The sequence below is a fragment of the Ictalurus punctatus genome, chromosome 9, assembly GCF_001660625.3.
Source record: "Ictalurus punctatus breed USDA103 chromosome 9, Coco_2.0, whole genome shotgun sequence".
NCBI lineage: Eukaryota > Metazoa > Chordata > Actinopteri > Siluriformes > Ictaluridae > Ictalurus > Ictalurus punctatus.
The window spans coordinates 21,218,815-21,238,985 of record NC_030424.2 but is presented as its reverse complement, the minus strand read 5'-3'; the positions used below and the strand labels follow the sequence as shown (position 1 = coordinate 21,238,985).

At 40.1% G+C, this 20,171-nt stretch overlaps 1 protein-coding gene across 1 annotated transcript in view; it reads left to right on the top strand.

The window, feature by feature from the left end:
* LOC108269484 (unc-79 homolog, NALCN channel complex subunit) overlaps positions 1-15,451 on the top strand; it is a 41,656-nt gene extending 26,205 nt beyond the window's left edge. The window contains exons 30-51 of the mRNA XM_017475405.3: positions 2,142-2,307; positions 2,418-2,567; positions 3,783-5,033; positions 5,596-5,697; positions 7,800-7,916; positions 8,067-8,169; positions 9,055-9,195; positions 9,381-9,419; positions 9,528-9,640; positions 9,760-9,845; positions 10,694-10,867; positions 10,965-11,033; positions 11,179-11,289; positions 12,441-12,545; positions 12,634-12,711; positions 12,867-12,956; positions 13,136-13,311; positions 13,427-13,610; positions 13,707-13,910; positions 14,313-14,390; positions 14,538-14,579; positions 14,680-15,451. Coding sequence (XP_017330894.1) covers positions 2,142-2,307; positions 2,418-2,567; positions 3,783-5,033; positions 5,596-5,697; positions 7,800-7,916; positions 8,067-8,169; positions 9,055-9,195; positions 9,381-9,419; positions 9,528-9,640; positions 9,760-9,845; positions 10,694-10,867; positions 10,965-11,033; positions 11,179-11,289; positions 12,441-12,545; positions 12,634-12,711; positions 12,867-12,956; positions 13,136-13,311; positions 13,427-13,610; positions 13,707-13,910; positions 14,313-14,390; positions 14,538-14,579; positions 14,680-14,868 — 3,768 coding nt within the window. The 3' untranslated portion in view covers positions 14,869-15,451. The remainder of the gene's footprint in view (positions 1-2,141; positions 2,308-2,417; positions 2,568-3,782; positions 5,034-5,595; positions 5,698-7,799; positions 7,917-8,066; positions 8,170-9,054; positions 9,196-9,380; positions 9,420-9,527; positions 9,641-9,759; positions 9,846-10,693; positions 10,868-10,964; positions 11,034-11,178; positions 11,290-12,440; positions 12,546-12,633; positions 12,712-12,866; positions 12,957-13,135; positions 13,312-13,426; positions 13,611-13,706; positions 13,911-14,312; positions 14,391-14,537; positions 14,580-14,679) is intronic.
* Positions 15,452-20,171: the final 4,720 nt, after the last annotated feature.

Genomic DNA, 20,171 nt, shown 5'->3' with positions numbered 1-20,171 from the left:
TCAGATGGCAAGTATTATTTCAAGGAATGAAGCAAATGTGACTTTGTTTAGATTTGTATTGTTAAGCACCCACAATTTACAGAACATTTTCTCATTGAATGGCATATGAAACCTATTCTATTTAATATAATTATAAATAATTATAGAATGCCTACAAAATCATAAAAAGTGAGATTTTTGCTAAAGCTGATATGATAAATTTGAAAAACTATTTCAGATTTCTCCAATCCTTTAAACAAACAAGCTTAGTCCTTATTTTACAACAAACACTTAAATAAAACTTATCCCACTTAAACTTCTGGCTTGTTATATATCTTATATCATATTGTTCAGTAACTACTTTGAATTAATCAGTAATGACAGTAAAAGTAATAGAAAAGTTACAGGGCATGGCTAAAAAAACAAACAAAAATCAGAAACACTATGTCAAAAAGTAAGGAATCACAGAAACACAGATGGTCAAGCAAGTTATATTAGATGCATTAGCAAATAACAACATGTATCAGCTATAAAAGAGGTCTGATGATCAGAGATTTCATGAGACAACTTACAAAAAGACCTAATTGTGGGTCACAAAAACTGGAAAATTATTTAATGTCTCAACAGTCTCAAAAGTCATGACATTGTAAGTGGACAGCAAAGAAAACTCCAATCTCAGTGACATGGATAAACAGACACTTTACAGGATAGCTGCTAAATGCCCCAAATTACAGCCAGCAAAACAACCAATGAATGAGTACCTCCATGACCCAGTTTCAACAAAAACACATTGTCTGCTCCACAAAGCTAAAATTCATGGCAGGGTCACCATTCCAAAGCCATTTCATCAAAAGCCAGTGCACTAAAGATGTGTATTGTGGTGTAAGGAGCACAAACTTTAGACCCATGAGAAATGGAAAAAAGCTGCATTTCACAATACAGTGTGAAATACAGTGGAATAAGGATTTCCATATTGGCGGAAGTATAGAAGGATGCCTTCTATAATTTTTCAAGTCTGTTGCCAACTGTTAAGTACAATCGTGGATTCATAATGGTTTGTGGAAATCATTAGGTCCAAATTATTACTACGAATACATGCACTTTGACCTGCAAATTTGTGCAATCTCTTTCTGATTATAGAAGAATGCACTTTGACAGCATCAGTTGCGAGACTTATTAGCAGATCCTGTGATTCAATTTTTGGGTTCTTGGAGACTACTTTTTGCATGAAACGGTATGCTCTTGGGCTGAATATGCTAGGTTGACCAGTCCTGGACAAATTGCCAATCGTTTGAAATCTGCATCATTTGTAGATTATTTTCCTTACAGTGTAATGATGGATTTCAAATAATTTGGAGATCTTTTTAAATCCCTTGCCAGACTCATAGGCATCCACAACCTTTTTTATTTGAAGGCCTTACAGAACTCTTTAGATCTTGGCATGATGACATCACACACCTCAATAGCAAAGGGAACACCAGACACTAGATTTGACAGGGGTATAAATAAGATCCTCCTAAGCAGGTTCTAATCACTGACACCCAATCTTGAACACCTGATTCTAATTTTCTGGATTTGAAGGTGTGGTAAATGTAGGGGTGTACTTTTTCCATGTGACTGCTCTGTTTTTTGTTCATTTAAAATGTGAAAATTACTACAAAATGTCATTTTATGTGTCATTTGATAGAGTGTATCTCCTTTATTAACAGGCACTGTTTAAAAGAGGATCAAATGTTTGCTTGCCCAAATATGTCAAAAAAGCCAACAATGTCCATGGGTGTACTTATTTTTTCACATGACTGTACATACTGCTCAAATTATTCATGAGTGTTTAATGAACATCAGGATACAGTCAGATATCTTCTATGGCCTGAATAATAGTCCAACATCCCACCACATACCATTCAGAACTTGTATGATAGCATTCCTAGAAGTATTAAATAATTGCTGCTCTCCTTATTACTTCCTTGATATTAGTATATTGTTTCATGTTTCTGTGATTCTGATTATTTTGTGAAATCTGGAACCATAATCTGGTCCTGGGAGTTTAAGGCGTTAAAACCCAAAAAGACCACAAAAAAAAGATATAAGATGCTATGACTGTAATAACTGTACCATTTTAATATTCAGCTTTAACCTCTCTGAATATTTGTCTGTTACAGTACCCATACAGAGACATGGATGTAAGTAAAGAGGTTGTGCTGCACCTGATCCACATCACCATCAACACCCTAAATGCACAATACCACAGCTGCAGACCTCATGCCTCAGCTGGCCCACTGTACAGCGACAACTCCAACATTAGCCGCTATAGTGAGAAAGAAAAAGGTAAAATAATCATTAACACTGTGAGCATTACAAAGCACAAGGTGTAGTATGAGGAGCAGTAGGTATTGAATTGAAATGATCATGTTTTGTTGTCATGGCTGGTTTTGCAGAGGAGGATAGTGTGTTTGATGAATCAGACATCCATGACACTCCCACTGGAGCAGGCAACAAAGAATCACAGACCTTCTTTGCTCGGCTTAAGAGGATCGGAGGCAGCAAATCTGTCAAGTATCAGCCTGTGGACCTTAATGCTCAAAGAAGTAGGTGTCTGCATAGTATGTAGTGAATCCTGTGGCTTTCTAACATTATGGACAGGTTCTTATAGACAGCACTGCACACATTCACACAGATGAGTAACATACAGTGCTGTGAAAAAGTATTTTTCTTCTGTTTTTGTGTAATATCTCATACTAAATAGTTTTAGATCTTCAAACAAAATACAACATAAAACAAAGGCAACCCGAGTAAACACACAGTACTGTTGTTATTTTTTATTTTTTTTATTGAAGCAAAAGAAAAAGTTATCCAACACCTATCACCCTTGTGAAAAACTAATTGCCCCCTTAAAAACTTAAAATCTGGTTGTGCCACCTTTAGCAGCAGTAACTGCAACCAAATGCTTCTCATAACTGGAGATCAGTCTTCCACAGTGGTGGAATCTTTGCAGAACTGCTTTAGTTCAGCCACATTGGAGAGTTTTCAAGCATGAACTGCTCGTTTAAGGTTCTGCCACAGCATCTCAATTGGTCAGGACTTAAACTAGGCCACCCCTAATAACACCACACACCACCACATTTTAATATAGTTTTTTTTTTGTTGAGGCATTCAGAGTTGGACTTACTCCTATGCTTTGGATCATTGTCTTGCTGCATAATCCAGTTGCGCTTGAGTTTCAGTTTAAGGACTGAAATAGCTTTGTAACCCTTTCTGGACGATGTATTTCAGTCACCTTCTTTCTCATCATTTCTGGAATTTCTTTCAACACTGGCATAGTGTGTTACTGGCTAAGACCTTTTAACCAAGTCATGATGTTGAAAAAGTTCTATTTAAGTGTTGATTTGATTGAACAGGGTTGGCAGTAATCAGGCCTGGTTGTGTCTAGTCCAGCTGAATGCCATTATGAATGCAGGTTCATAGATTTGGGGAATGAGTAACTATGGGGCAAATACATTTTCACATAGGCCCAGTTGTTATTGGATAACTTTTTTGCTTCAATAAGTAACATTGTCATTTAAAAACTGGATTTTGTGTTTGCTCAGGTTGCCTTTGTTTTATCTTACATTTTGTTTTAATTTCTGAAACAGTTTAGTATTAGATATACACAAAAACAGAAGAAATCCTGAAGCCAATACTTTTTCACAGCACTGTAGCTATGTTGTTAAACATTTCATTGAATTGTTTATGAAATTTTTGCGGAAACCAGTGCGTCCAGTGCAGTCTTAAAGCAATCGTCTAAGCTTTACAGTCTGTTCCAGGTGAGATTGAGTTGGCAGAGTACAGGGAGGCAGGAACCCTACAGGACAGTCTGCAGCACCCAGCACGAGAGGAGAGCAGCAGCAAGAAGAAAAGACTGCAGGCCATGCACAAACAGAAATCTCTTGACATTTCCAACACAGACTCCATCCTTTTCAACCTTGATGAACACCGGCGTAAATCTTGCATTGACCGCTGTGACTTGCAAGGGCCTCCTCCTCCACCACCCTCATGTTCTAGCTCAACGACTAGACAGTCACGCAGGGCAGATCGACGTGCCAAGGAATCCTCTGAAGGATCCAATCTCCATTTTGATAACATCAGGCCTGTTATTCCGGAAGTGCGTCTGAGCTGCATGGAGACTTTTGAGGATAAATCCTCAGGGCTTGACTCTCCTCTGGCCATTTCTTCTGAGCATGCTCATGGCAAAGAAGATGGCGACCTGATTGATCTCTCCTCAGACTGTACTTCTATACCAGAGAAACGCTCCATTCTTTCACTGTCTGACAGTGACTCCCTGGTCTTTGAACCCCTTCCACCACTGCGCATTGTTGAAAGTGATGAAGACTTGTTTGAGGCTCTTTCAAAACCACCAATCGGAATGCAGATAAAATCTGAGCATCCATCACCATCGTCTGCCAGCACTATTCAGCGTCTATCTCCTCTTTTCCAAGTAAGTGTGGAGGATTGTTCTAAAGAAAGGACATGCAAATCTATCAGCCCTGCCAAAGGAAGTCCTGTGCAGGCAGCTGAGAGTAGAAATGTCTCTATAACCCCTACTGCCTCGCTGGAGCTCCCAGATCCCATATACCAACCTGGTTTAGAGAGTCCCATGACCCTGAAGCAGAAAAGAGACCTGTTAAGAAAGTCGCCGCATGTACCAGACACATCTGTAGATTATGGGTATCTGCAGTCTGAAGACAAAACCGGAGGAAGCCCCTCTGGTAAGTCTGTGTACCTTAACATCCCCGAGGATACTCTGGAAAGCCTGGACCCACTGAAAGCCAAAAAAGAGGAGGAAGGAGGAGCTCACAATGAGGATGAGAATTATGCTGAAGATGATGAGGATTCTGGTGATGACAGAGAGAGCGAGCCAAAGCCAGAAGATGAAAGCGACGAGGCTGAGTTTAAGATCCAGATTGTACCTCGTCAGCGCAAACAGAGGAAGATTGCAGTCAGTGCTATCCAGAGGGAATACCTGGACATTTCCTTCAACACTATGGATAAGATAGGAGAGCAGACCACAGACTCTGGTAAACAATTTTGTGACATTGCTGTGTAGTTCACTTTTATCTGCAATGTTTTAATTTATATGTAAGTACAGAAGTGCACTCTGTCTTTGTGTTCATATTTTTATGTGTATAAACCATCCTAGCTTTATTACTTTCCGCAATATGTCTGCTAATCAGAGATAGGAGAAAATTAACTTTAACTGATTTTAGCCTAGTGCCTTAATACAGAATACCTCAAAAAGTATAGCACAAAACAAACGTTTAATATATTAATTAAACCTTTAAATGACAATAGGCCTTTGTAAGAGTGTCAGTGCTATATCTATAACTCATAAGTTGGTCTTTCTTTGTTGTCACCCTTTGAAATATTAGATGTTTGTTGATTTACAGATGTCACATATTTGCTAGTTATGACTCACATAATTAGAGATCCCACATAAATTAATTACCATTTGAATATTAACAGTTGGAACACACACAATAAATTACCGGTCAATATATATTACAGTCAATAATATAATATGGGCTCAATATATTAGTGATCAATAAACCTTTCCTATCAACTTCATGAATTGCATTGCAGATCACAAAGCTCTGTCCAAACTGGAAAAACCCAGAGAGTCAGCCTCAGCCCCAGCACTTGAAGCCACAGTCCCAGAAACAAGCAACCGCTCCTCAGTAACAAGTAGGAGCTAAATACTTTTCTATCCATTACATATCCATTACATGGTACTTCTGGCTCAGAAAGCTGTCTTTGATCCATTAAGCCAGCAATATGTATCTAACTGGATCCACTCATCTTCAGATATAAATTTAATGACATTTTTCCATTAATGTGTTTGCTAAGCCTATACTCTCTAGAGTGAGGTAGAATTTTACATAGTGATTTTATTAGATGTACATACATTTACACATATCTAATAAATATAATGGGAATGAAAGATTTTCAAAAAGTGACCACATGCTGAGAATAAGCACCATTTCAAAACATCTGTTCATGTCAATAGAAGGGACAATAAAGTGTTAAATATGTGTTAAATCTATATTACATCATAAATAATACATCTCATCATGCCCATTAGTATAAATTATTGATTTGCTAAAATATGCAATATAAATGTTTACATTAGTAAATATTTTTTTATTTACATTTTCATAATACAAAAAAATAATTAAAAACTTCTGGTATACCTATACACAAAATAAAGTGCTGTGAAAAACTATTTTTCACTGGTTTCTTCTGTTTTTGTGTATATCTCATACTAAATTGTTTCAGAAATTAAATTAAATTAAATTAAAACAAAATCTAAAATAAAACAAAGGTAACCTGAGTAAACACAAAATACAGTTTTTAAATGATAATGTTATTTATTGAAGCAAAAAGTTATCCAATACCAACTTGGCCTGTTTGAAAATGTATTTGCCCCCATTGTTACTAATTCCCCAAATCTATTAAACTGCATTCATAATGGGGCTCGGCTGGACTAGACGCAACCAGGCCTGATTGAACCCTGTTCAATCAAATCAACAGTTAAATAGAACTTTTTCAACAGCTTGGTTAAAAGGTCTTACCCAGTAATACATTATGCCAAATTTGAAATAAATTCCAGAAATGATGAGGAAGAAGCTGATTGAAATACATTAGTCTGTGAAGGAGTACAAAGCTATTTCTAAGGTTATGGGACTCCAAAGAACCACAGTGAGAGCCATTATCTACAAATGAAAAAACATGGCACAGTAGTGAACCTTCCCAAAAGTGGCCAACCAAAACTCCACCAAGAGCACAGCAACTACTCATCCAGGAAGTCACAAAAGAACCAAGGACAACATCAAAGGACCTACAGTCCTCTCTTGCATCAATAAAGGTCACTGTTCATGATGAAAACCACTGCTAACCCAGAAGAACATTAAGGTTCGTCTGAATTTTGCCAAAACACACCTTGATGATCCTCAAACCTTTTGGGAGAATGTTCTGTGAGTTCATGAGTCATAAATGGAACTGTTTAGAAGACAGGGGCCTCATTACATTGTGCGTAAACCAAACACAGAATTCCACAAAAAGAAATTCATACCTATGGTTAAGCATGGTGGTGAAAGTGTGATGGTGTGGGGATGCTTTGCTGCTTCAGGGCCTGGCAACTTGCAGTAATTGAGGGTGAGGGAAACATGAATTCTGCTCTCTACCACAAAAACCTGAAGGAGAATGTCTGGTCTTCAGTCCATAAGTTGAAACTCAAGTGCAACTGGATTATGCAGCAAGACAATGATCCAAAGCATAGGAGTAAGCCCACCTCAGAATGGCTAAAAAAAACCTAAATTAAGGTTTTGGAGTGGCCTGGTTAAAGTCCTGACTTGAAACAATTGAGATGTTGTGGCAGAACCTTAAACAGGTAGTTCATGCTTGAAAACCATCCAATATGGCTGAACTAAAAGAGTTTTGAAAAAGAAGAGCGGGCCAAAATTCCTCCACAGGATTGTGTGTTTACTCATGTTGCCTTTGTTTTATATTGTATTTTGTTTGAAGATCTAAAACTATTTAGTATGAGAGATACACAAAAACAGAAGAAATCAGGCAAATACTTTTTTCACAAAACTGCAAATGCCACAATATTTTTCCTTAGAGAAATGAAAAATGTGGTGTAGCTCTATTAAAATAATTACTTGTTTGTAATTTATTAACAAGTTACATAGTCCTGTTTCATCTGTCTGGAGAATATAAATGTATTTAAATATTTGGGTTTTTTTCCCCCTTACATACTTTTCTGCATCTCTCTTTATGTCTGACAGCTCAGTACCGTCAGGTGAAACGAGGTTCTCTGGGAGCTGTGACAATGAGTCAGCTTATGAAGAGACAGCTGGAACATCAGTCCAGTGCTCCACAAAATATCAACACTTGGGACACAGGTTGTTACCCACATTGTAGAAATTTTTTTTTTCAAAATAAGTATTCACATTCAGCTAGCACACAACACTTGCTATGATGATATACACATACCAGACAGAAAAAGCTTTAGGAAGTCCTAATTCTGAACATTAATGATTTTGTCCCGCCAGGTCTCACAAAGACTAGCCTGCTGTCAGCTCCTAGTACAGCCAGCATGTTTGTGCCTGCACCAGAAGACTTTAGTGATGAGCAGCCAACCAATATGGCTGACAGGTGGGTTTATTTCCTGTGTATGCATGTTCCTTATGGCTATAAGTATATTTCTTTTGTGTACTTTATTATGATTAACTAGTATTATTAATAAGTAATTTATAAAATAATTTCAGTCTTTTTTCTGAAAATTCTGTAATGTCTTAGAAAGACAGTAAGGTACAAAATGTTCATTCATATTACAGAGTTCTAACATTAAATGTTGGGATGCATTGATATTGTTAATGGAGCATGAGTCCAATACCATGCTCATTTAATTTTAGGTCAAAAATTGCCTTGATACCAACATCTATTACTATGTGCTAAAGAACAGACAACCTGAGCGTTAATCAGTATCAGTAAGCATGGTTATTAAAAATGCTGCGAATTGTTCACACTTTACGGTATTTGTGAGTGTGGAGCAGTCAAGTGAGTGTGCACTGTTGTGGGTGAGAGCACTTCAGTTCTGGGAGTGCTGAGTATTGAGACACAGGCACTTCATTTTCCATCACTTGCCAGAGTCTGCACCACGACTTATACTGCTCATGAGTCCAGGAGCAATTCATGGCACCTTGTGCTCATTTTTAATGACCATGCTCACTGATACTGCTCTATTAGCTCAGGTCAGCTGCCCACACACTCTCTATTACAGATACTGTCTAAATGCCAAGATATCCTAAACAAACTCAGCTCGAGGTGTTCATTGCTAGAAGTACATGGCAGAAACAGAGCTAAATAAATGTTCCGTCACCCCTGATCACTTAATAAATGTTAGTCATTTAGGTATCAGTATGAGTATTTGTATCAATGATTACTTGTACTCAGTGTGAATAACAAATGGTATCAGTGCATCCCTAATTTAAAAAAAAAAATCATGAAAATATCTGTTTCATTTATGTGTATGGATAGGTGTCGAGACTGTGGTGCTGTATTAGAAGAGTATGATGAAGAAACCCTGGCTTTGGCTGTAGTCGTTCTCTCAATGTTTACCCATCTAAGTCCGGACCTGGCCGCTCCACTGCTCTTAGACATCATGCAGTCAGTGGGCAGGTACAGCCTACACTGCACAGCTCATAGCGCAAACTACAACAATCTACTGTTTTTTTTTTTTTTGGAATAAGCACATAAAACCACATAGTGTGAAATTAAAAATACTAGCTGATAAAATCATAGTGTTTGGCTGTGAAATGAATTAGCCACTTCAGTATGTTCTCCAAATGTGTTTTGTGTTCTAGGTTGGCATCCAGTGCCAGTTACTCAGGCCAGGCTGAAAGGTAGGTGTTTGGGTATTTGTCTTTGTGTGTATGTGTCTGGACTGTATGTCTTATTTGTGTATGTTATTATACCTGTGTACTCTGCAACTTATGTGTTTATCATTCAAGCATGTTGATCCCTGGTAATGCTGCCGGTGTAGCTAAGCAGTTCCTGCGCTGTGTGCTCCATCAACTCGCTCCCAATGGCATCCTGCCACAGCTATTCCAGAGCAACATCAAAGGTAACCAAACATCTGCTCATGCATACTCATAAACACACTCCTTATACACACAGAACACACTTACATGAGAAAAAAAATCACTAACAAAACACTTATTTATAATATTTCTTGGTCTTCAGATGGAAGCTTCCTCCGCACACTGGCCACATCTCTCATTGATTTCAATGAATTGAGTTCTGTGGCAGCATTAAGCCAGCTTCTTGAGGTAGGTCCTAAAAAAAAGGTGTTATTTTTTATTTTTATTATAATGCATAATAAAAATAGCGCACAAGATCACAGTTCTGGCAGAAACGTGACATTTATAAGGTACTTCTACAAAACCAGGTTGTAAGAAATGGGACAGGGCTTCTATGCCTTTGTTTTCAGTGCGTAACTTTAGCAGGAGTGAATTTGAATATACCACTGCACCATCAGATTTCTAATGTCACACCTCCTATTGCTTCAATCTATCCACACCAGCATAAGCTTGCTCATTTCTGGCCGTGAAAATAGTAACTGGACGAGAAGTAGACAAAATGGATTATGTCCAACCAAATTAGTAATATGCCAGCATTATACCACTAATCTACGCGGGCACATGTGAAGTCCAGATGGACCCAAGTGCACACTGTAGGAGTTCATTACAACACTGTAGGTGTTAACTCTGGAAATGTCGATGTCTATCTTTGACACAAAGCCATTCTTGGTCCTATGTGATGTTCTGTTGTACTTCTAAGAATAAAAATTACATACAATTTACCAGCAGATGGCACTCAAACAATTTATTTTTCACCATCCGCTTTCAGGGCAGTCTGTGAAAATGGGATTTGCACTGCATTTATCTTGAATGTGAAGTTTTCCAATTAAAGGCGGTTTTTAATGTTAGTCTCCTCCATAAACACTCATAAACAGTCCTGCACTTGAGGCTATTCTGTTTCTATTTTAAAATGCTATGTAGCCATTCAGTTTGGTTGTTTGATAAAGAGAGTACAATGTCTTATATAACGCATGAATTTTCCACATTTGATTTCAATATTCCTTGAACTAATGTAATGAAATGTACTTTGCTTGTAGGGTTTGAACAATAAGAAGAGTTTGCCTGCAGGGGGCACAATGCTCCACTGCTTGGACAACATTGCCACCTTCATGGAGGCTCTTCCTATGGACTCCCCAAGTAATCTGTGGACAACCATTTGTAACCAATTCCAAACCTTTCTGACTAAACTTCCTGCTGTGCTTCCTCTGAAGGTATTTAAGCTTCTTGCCTATTTAACTTTTAGATTTGAATTCACTGTGCACGATTTAACTTTTTTTTTCCACGTCTCAACCTGATTCTTTTGTTAAGTATCCACTGGACTCCAGCTTGAGAACCATCATCTGCTTATTGAAGATTCCAACTACTAGTGCAACCAGAGTAAGTTAAGATAATTCACACTTATTTGATTTAAAAAAAAAAACGTTTTAAGTTAAAATGATGTCAATTACTTTTAAAGGGAGTGCTTGAGGCTTTGGGTTCACTTAGGGCAAGACTAAGATGTTTGTCTGAATTTGTCTGCCAGAGTTTGCTGGAGCCATCCTCTAAACTGCTGAGCTTTGTTATTCAGTATGGCATCTTCAGCCTCTCATACCTTGTCGAGCTCTGTGGCCTCTGCTACAAAACCTTCAGTAAGGTAAGAGTACAATCAATAGGCTTTGGATTTCTTATAGTACTGTTGGAAATGGAAATATTCATTTATTTATGAAGCATGTTGTAATGGACAACTTCAAAGTGTTTCTTGCTGACCACCATCTGTGATTAGTTCTTAGTGTGCTGACTATACTATAGAACTATATTTTATGAGTGATTGTGAAACAGTCACTACATTGTCTAAGGAGAGCTAACTCAAAGACTACTCAACTGTGCTTAGATTATGGAAACAATTCTCTGCAAAATGTTTTCATGTTCATATCATTATAACATTAACAGCGATAAAAAAAAATGCTGCATACCTTTACTGAGAACACTGAACATAAATGTACCTTTCCTTCGTTGTGAAATATGGTCTCCTTCTCACATTCTCTCTTCCAACCTTCCGCTTGAAGAATTCCATCAGTGTCTATTGATTTTCAGATTTTAGAAAGCTGGTCCAGAGGAGGAAGATATACATCCACTCCAGAGATCTGCCGATAATATCATAAGTGAACCCCTGCAGAATTTTTTTTTTACACAGTGTGGGGGATTGTCCTTCAGCATGGATCTCAATAACATCCTATCCATCAGCATTATGTTTTATGCTCACAGTTATATTGATTTTTCATAGGCAGGTTCTCTCAGTATCACATACTGTTTATTTGTAATATACTTTAATGAACAGCATTGAGGACACTAATTTGAGTAAAACGTTTGAATGAATCTGAATAATTTTCACTTTTTAACCTAAAGTGCCATCCTAAAATGACCTTCATAAACACAACAGAAATAGTTACATTGTTAGAGTTGTGTTGTCTGTGCTTCTTCTTGTACCCAGAAGGATTAAATATGCTGACACAGATCCTACTGCTGAGAGAAAGTGAGAGGGAGCAGTTAAAATGGCTTTTTATCTGGGCTGGGGCTGTATAAGTAGAGCTGGGCTGACTGCCATTTTAATCTGCTGGGCTTCAACATGGAATATGGCTTGAGATCATTAAGACACAGGAGACAAATAGTCATATTGGATAAAGCAGAGATAGCCTTTTATAATCCCAAAGTAGAACTGGGAAATGCAGAAGACAATATGCAGAGACAAAGATAAAAAAGAGTGTTTTTTTCTACAATTCTTTTTATTCTTTCCTATTTCTGCAGGAAAGGGATAAGTTCTACATGTCACGTGTAGTAGTTCTGGAGTTGCTACAAGCACTGAAGTTCAAGTCTCCAATTCCTGACACTAACCTACTGCTACTGGTCCAGGTAGTTTTTTCTCTACTTTATTTAAGAGGTGACACTGAGAAGCAGAAATTTACTAAATCTACCTCTCTTTTTTTCTGTTTTTAATAAGTTTGTATGTGTCGACATTGGAACCCGGCTATCGGAGTCTACCATCCTCCAAAAACACATGATCTCATCATTACCTGGGGTGAGCAGCACACTATATATATATATATATATATATATATATATATATATATATATATATATATATATATATTTGATGTCCTGTTATTGATACTAATTGTTAATATACACTTGTTAATTGTATACATCTGGGTTGTTGCTGTTTTTTTTTTTCAGTGCACAACAGCGGCTATGGAGTGTTTGAGGCAGTATCTCAGTGAGCTGCTGGACTTTATTGCAGACATGCACACTTTGACCAAATTAAAGGTTCAGTATATTTTAAATAGGAAGACATAAATACAGGAAGACATAAGATATATTGCCTGTTAATTTTATTTGTTGGAAACTAGAGCAGACAGAGTACCAAATTCTGAAACTGTGCCATAACTGTAAACTATGTTTATTGTTTACTGTAATTGGAAATGCCCTATATATCCCTCCTTTAGAGTCATATGAAAGCTTGCTGTCAACCCCTTCATGAGGATACCTTTGGTGGGAATCTAAAAGTGGGTTTGGCTCAGGTAGCTGCCATGGAAATCAGTAAAGGGAACCACCGTGATAACAAGGCTGTGATTCGCTACCTGCCATGGCTCTACCATCCACCCTCTGCTATGCAACAGGGGTAAGAGTGTTCTCAGCTCATCATGGCTACCTTCATGCTATCTTTAAAGCCATACAACCACAACATGAGTAACTTTGTTAACAGGTTGCAAATCATCATATTCTTTCTTCCTCAGGCCCAAAGAGTTCATCGAATGTGTATCCCACATTCGCCAGCTTTCCTGGCTTCTGCTAGGCTCTCTTACCCACTGTGCTTTGCATCAGGGTTCCACGTCGTGTATGCCCATTCCGCTGGATGCTGGCTCTCACATTGCAGACCACCTTATTGTAATCCTCATTGGTTTTCCAGAGCAATCCAAGGTACAGCAGCAGATCAGCTCAATCTGGATTTGTTCATCCATATGCAGCCTGAACCAAAAGAATGCAGCACTGATATTTTTGTTCTTCTTTAACTAGACATCCGTGCTCCACATGTGCTCCCTGTTCCATGCCTTCATGTTTGCTCAGTTGTGGACCATCTACTGTGAGCAAGCAGCTGCAGCACCAGCCGGGCAGAACCAAAACCAGAACGAGTTCTCCTCAAGCGCTATTCTTACAGGCCTGGAGTTCTGGAGCCGAGTCACACCCAGTATTCTCCAGCTCATGGCCCACAACAAAGTAGTAAGATAATTCCTCTGGTATTCCATATGTATTATTAAAGCTAAATTTCTTTATTTCCATACACAGAATGTTTATCTTTTTTATTAAGTAATATAGATTTATATTATATTTTGAGAGTTATTAGTGCCTTAACATCAGTGAAGGCTGTGCTTGAGTCATCGGATAAACGATTTAGTTTATTTGATTTGCAGAGTATAAAAGAACACCTGAGAAAAATGCCCTGGACAAATTACTGCCTTTGTAATCTGATTATTACTACATAATTTAATTTCAGTTTTACAGAATTTAAACAAGATCATCTCCAGAAGAGTTTTGCTTGTGATTACATGATTAGAAGCATAATGCTATTTTTCAAATCCTTAAAGACAGCTGTTCTGAGTCTGCCTGTTTCTTTCCTTATAGATGGTAGAGATGGTGTGTTTGCATGTCATCAGCCTGATGGAAGCTTTACAAGAATGTAATTCAACCATTTTTGTGAAAGTAAGCTTGGATTTCTCAAACATCTGCATATGTAGAAATTATTCATGTTGACTGAGCAGAATATAGTGGGCAGTTTTCTTTGATAGACTTTTCTTACTCCCATCTTTGATGCTTAAACTGTTATAATTTTTCCGCCTATTTTTTCAGTTAATTCCTATGTGGCTGCCAATGATTCAGTCCAGTCTAAATGTAAGTATCTGTCATACAGTGTTATGCCAATAGTTTCATGTATAATCCAGACAGCAGCTGTTTCACTGTGAGCCGATTAACTTGCTGTGTTTATTTGCAGCACCTATCTGCGGGTCTCCAGCTGCGTCTCCAGGCCATCCAGAACCGAGTGAATAACCAGTGTCTCCAGGGTCCTGCTTCCAGCACTTTTCCCTTCGCCTTGCGCAAATGGCTGCAGTGTACTCAGTTTAAAATGGCTCAGGTTGAGATCCAGTCGTCCGAGGCCGCCTCACAGTTCTACCCATTGTGATGTGCGCTCATAAAGAAGCTTCTGCAAGACCAGCAACAATCTGCGCCAACCAGCATACTTTAAACCCAAGTAGTATTTTGCAGCAGTTATTTTGTATGAACAGAATTACACTACATTCTGTGGATTTTGGCAACAGCAACTCTACAGTAGCAAAACTAAAACAGTGTGACTGCAAATACCTTCATCAAGCTCTTTCTGTCTGCATGTAATTATCATGATCATGCATAAGGGGAGTGACACTGAATTATAAGGTGCCAGAACAGCAGTACATGTGGTGCATACAGATGCAGAAGTTTTCCTTCTGTGTGCGGTGATGTATGCGCATGCGCGCGTGTGTGTGTGTATTTCAGTGACACTGATTAAATGGTGTGAAAGTCACACCAACTGTAGAGTACACACCTTTAATATGTACCATCAGAATATGTGAGAAAGTTAATTGTGAGAATGTTGATTGATGTATAGGGCTTAAATTCAGTTCAATTTGTTTATAATATAGTATGTTTATTTCATGTAAAACAAATAAATAAAATACATATGTTTTTAATTTGTAGTCAATCTGTCAGACTTTATACCTTAAAACTTACAGTGACAGTATATGTTGACTCAGGAGCTAATGTAACTTTAAAGGTGCAGTTTGTAAATAATTCTAGTGCTATTACAATTATACTGTATAGTTGTAAATAAAACTAACAAAAATTATAATTAACTGTCAGCTATCACAATATTTGTATGCAATGGATCTGGCTAATTTCTTTATGCTTTCTGTACTTTTTCTGGCCCAGAAATAGGCTCCACCCCCAAAGTAAATGCTGCGATCAACTCAAGGTCACAACTCCAAATTTCCAACCTCTAACCAGGAAAAGCCAAAGAAACTTAAAATTCCAACTCGGCAACTTGGGGTAGTCTTCTTAACTATGTGTTCCTTTCCAGATTTTTACAGAGTGACGTCAAATCAACATGGCGGCGCATAGCATCAGAAGTAAACAAACCTTTACCTTTAAATGAGTTATGCTGTATTCAAAATATTTGCTTTAGATGAATCAGCATACAAACATATTCACTTATATGTAAATATCTGTAACACTGACTATACAGATCACTGTTTGAGGGGGTAAATATGTATATTTATCATAACTCATAACAGTTAATTGGCTGGCTAACAAAAGACAAATATGGAAGTGCCCTTAATTTTTTTCCTACTTTGTATGTCAACAGCAAGTAGATGACTTTTCACAATGTAAGCCGCTCCTTAAAAAAAGATCAGATACATGCCTTTAAAAGAGCATGTAGCAAGACTAATGACATATCCTATGCAGATCTAATTAGCCTTGTGGACCAGTATCATCCTCCCCCTGTTTAGGTTCTAACATCAGGTCCATATATCCCAGCACAAATCAATCAGTCCACAAACCAGGGCCAGGCAGCTTTGTAACTCAATAAAGCCTCCCAAATAGACAATGGAGGTAAACAAGCCAGCTGAAGCAGGAGACTAGTATGTGTTTTCACTCATTAATTTGCCTTGCTTTTATAGAAATCCAGAAAGCACAATTACATCTGCTCTAAATCATACTTAAAGTAATTCTGCCCAGGTCTCATTAAGTTACACATTAGCAGCTTTGCCCTTTTCTAATTTTATTACCATGCTGAAGTTTAGATTGTTTTATGCTTCTATTATGTGGCCTTTAATCCACTTCCTCTGTGCCATAAAAACAATTTGAAATGACAATAAAAAAGTATGATATCTAATATTTTGAAAAGTATAAATAATGTGTTTCAAACATTCTCACTCACACAAGCACATAGTATCTCTGGTAAATTAAGCCCTGCCCTTGAGCAAATCAGAGGGTTAGGCACCCTTCCCATCGACCTCTAAACCGCTCATCAAAGAGACCCTGTGTGTGTGTGTGTGTGTGTGTGTGTGTGTGTGTGTGTGTGTGTGTGTGTGTGTAATCAACTCCCCATGCTCAGGGGCAGCATATGCCAGATGCCTGCCATGGTCGTTTGAACTCAGAGCCCTTTCAAATATCTCACTCATTAAGAGCTGCTTATATAATCATTCTCACAGATACTGGCTCTGCTCCTGTCTGATCCTCTCTTGCCACCACAGGCTGAACCATATGTGTAGAGAGTTGAGATGGTGAGCAGCCAGCTGGAAGTCAGTAATTAAAGATGGCCAGAAGATTCTGAGAACCCTCAGGGAAGGTGGCATTGAAAATATTTGAGTGTCTTGGGTTGATGAGGGTCACCTTTACCTGGACACAGTGTCTGATACTGTACAGTTTCTGGGCTTGAGACCGAACACTCAGCACCAGGTTTTACCATTTGAATATCAATGTCAACATGTCGTCATAACAAGCTTCACATTTTTAATGAATGTATGATGTATGTTATGATTACAATTTGGCTTAAACAAGGACAGCAATACTGACTGTGCAGTGGATTAAGCATGGTCTTCAAATACAACTCAATGAATATTTATATTTCCTGGCCCAAAATGACACAGCCAGCACTGGATAATAGATGCTGAACATGTGCATTATCAATATTTTGTTTAACAGAATTGATTTGACAGGACATACAGTACACTCCTAAACCGTATTCTTAATTGTCTTACAAATATATTTCCTGCACCAAGAAATCATACAGTAATGTGAACTTATGAATGTCTTACTATGACGGTGGGCCTGCAGCCCACATACACAATGAGCATCACAAACCTCGCAGAACTGTCAGCGGGGTGCTGAAAGGTCATTGCCATTTCAGGACCCCATTTGTTTTGGACTGTAAGAGAGCATATATCTGTAGGGCGGGGCGGCAGAAACACACAAAGCTGGCAGCAGATGATTGGAGCAGCTTCTCCTCACTGTCTGTGAAAAGAGTATGAGACACATCTGCACACCCGTCAGTTAATTCATCTCTCTCTCGTTCTAATTTCAGATGCTGCTTCCAAGGACAACGACGACGGCAGAGGAGAAACTCCCTGGCTGCACTGGGGAAGACAGCAACTGCCACACACACACCCTGCACCTCTTCACCTCCACTCCAGCACTTGAATTTAAATAAATATCACACTGCTTTTCACCACCTCTGCCTCCTGAGCATCTGTGTTCTGCACAGACCCAACCAACCCAAGACAACATGGACCCTATGCAACAACATCTGCTGGAGACAAATCTCCAGCACCAGGTGGTGACCCAGGACCTGGCCCCAATGCGAACAGTGGTAAGAAGTGTGTTGGGCTGGCATCCTCACCCCTTTCCTGTAGGGGGAAGCCCACCGTGACTATTACACCCTTCCACACAACCAGGCCACCTTCTATCCAGCTCTGAAGTCAGAGATCTTAAGACACTGTGGCCTATCCCCCGTTAATGTGGCAGCAGAGTTCCACAGCTGGTCCTACCAGCCTGGGGCAAATCCACAGTCACAGATGGACACTCCACTCTGGATTGCTAAAAAGTGGCTCCAACCTGAAGTAGTGGAAAGGGTAGTAATGGATCGCTTTCTATGCGCTCTGCCGCCTGAAGAATGGAATGTGGTGGGGATGAAAAACACTAGGGTCCCAAGGGAGATGGTGGAGGCCCTCAAATGTGCTCTAGCCACACTAAGCATCAGCAGGGGTGAGCAGAGGGACCATCCAGCAGGGTTCTGCCATAGTCAAGCCCCCTGGTGGCCAGAGCACAGCCTGCAATGGGAGAGAAGACCGCAGAAGAGCTGCCCCACCTATGGGACCCCCAGGGACAAATCCATGCCCACCGAGCCAGATCCGGCCTCCACGCAACATGTCATGAAACCCTGGCTGGCTGTGCCCTCGATACTCCATAAATCACCTTCAGACACCCCAGCCACTTGGCCCCTCCTCGATTCAGGAAACACCATCACCCTGGCCTACCCAACCGCCCTCAGCCCACTGCCTGAACCCATGGGGTCTGGCCAGCCTGCATGGCCCAGGAAGATGGAGATGACACGGCACAAGCCTTCTCAGTTGAGACACTCTTACCATCTAACCCTGTCTCCTCTGTGTTCCAAAAGGTCACTCGGGAGCGGAACCTCAGACGCGGACAGAAGGAGGACGACCGATTGAGGCACTTCTGGGCATCGACCAGCATCCAGTCTCCCCACTACCTACTTCCTGGTATCCAACAGCCTCCTATACTTTCCGGCACAACGCCGGGCCAACCTTGTGAGCTCCTGGTCATTCCCCGCTCCAAGACTCAGCAGAGTTCCACAGCTGGTCCTACCAACCTGGGGCAAACCCACAGTCACAGATGGACACTCCACTCTGGATCACCAAAAAGTGGCTCCAACCTGAAGTAGTGGAAAGGGTAGTAATGGATCGCTAATGGATTGTAGTTTGAGACCAAGACTGATGAGCGTACAAGTTCACTGACGTCTTCTCGACCACCCCAGGCCTGACCAACCTGGTGCAACACAAAATCAAGACACCATCAGGGGTGGTGGTCAGACAGTGGCCCTACCATGTCCCAGAGGCTTGCCGTCAAGCTATTGGGGAGGAAGTCGGCCACATGCTACAGGAGGGAATCACTGAGGAGTCTCCCAGTCCCTGGTACAGCCCCATCATGGTGGTCCGAAAGCCCGATGGAGTGGCAGGGAAAGTGAACCCCCAGTCCATGACAAAGAAGTAGGTATGTGCCTGTCTGTGGCTGGCGGGGTACTACAGAAGATTTGTCCCTAACTTCTCCTCTCTAGCTTCCCTCCTCTCAGACCTGACCAAGAAAGGCCAACCGGACCGGGTACGGTGGACCAAGCAAGGAGACCAGAAATTCCAGGCCCTCAAACAGCCCTCAACAGCTCACCTGTCCTCCAGAATCCTGACTTCTCACTACCCTTCACTGTACACATGGATGCTTCTGAGACAAGACTGGGGGCCGTCTTGTATGTCAGAGTAAAAATAACCCAAGCCGAACGGAAGTATGCTGCTGTGGAACGAGAAGCCCTTGCAATAAAGGTGGCCATAGAGTAACTCTGATAATATTTGAAAAGGTGACATTTCACCCTGTTAACCGACCACGCCCCCCTACAGTGGATGGCCTGGGCCAAAGATACAAACACCAGGGTGACCCGGTGGTTGCTCACATTGCAGGACTTCTCATTCCAGGGCCAGCACCAGATGGGGTGACAACATGGAAACGTCGATGGCCTGTCAAAAAGGTATGCCCTCTGGGCCCAACCCACACCGACGGTAGGCTCAGAGCTGGGGGGGGGGGGGATGGGGGGTACTGTGACAGCAGGCCTGCAGCCCACATACACAATGCGTATCACACTCCTCACGTAACTGCTGGCGG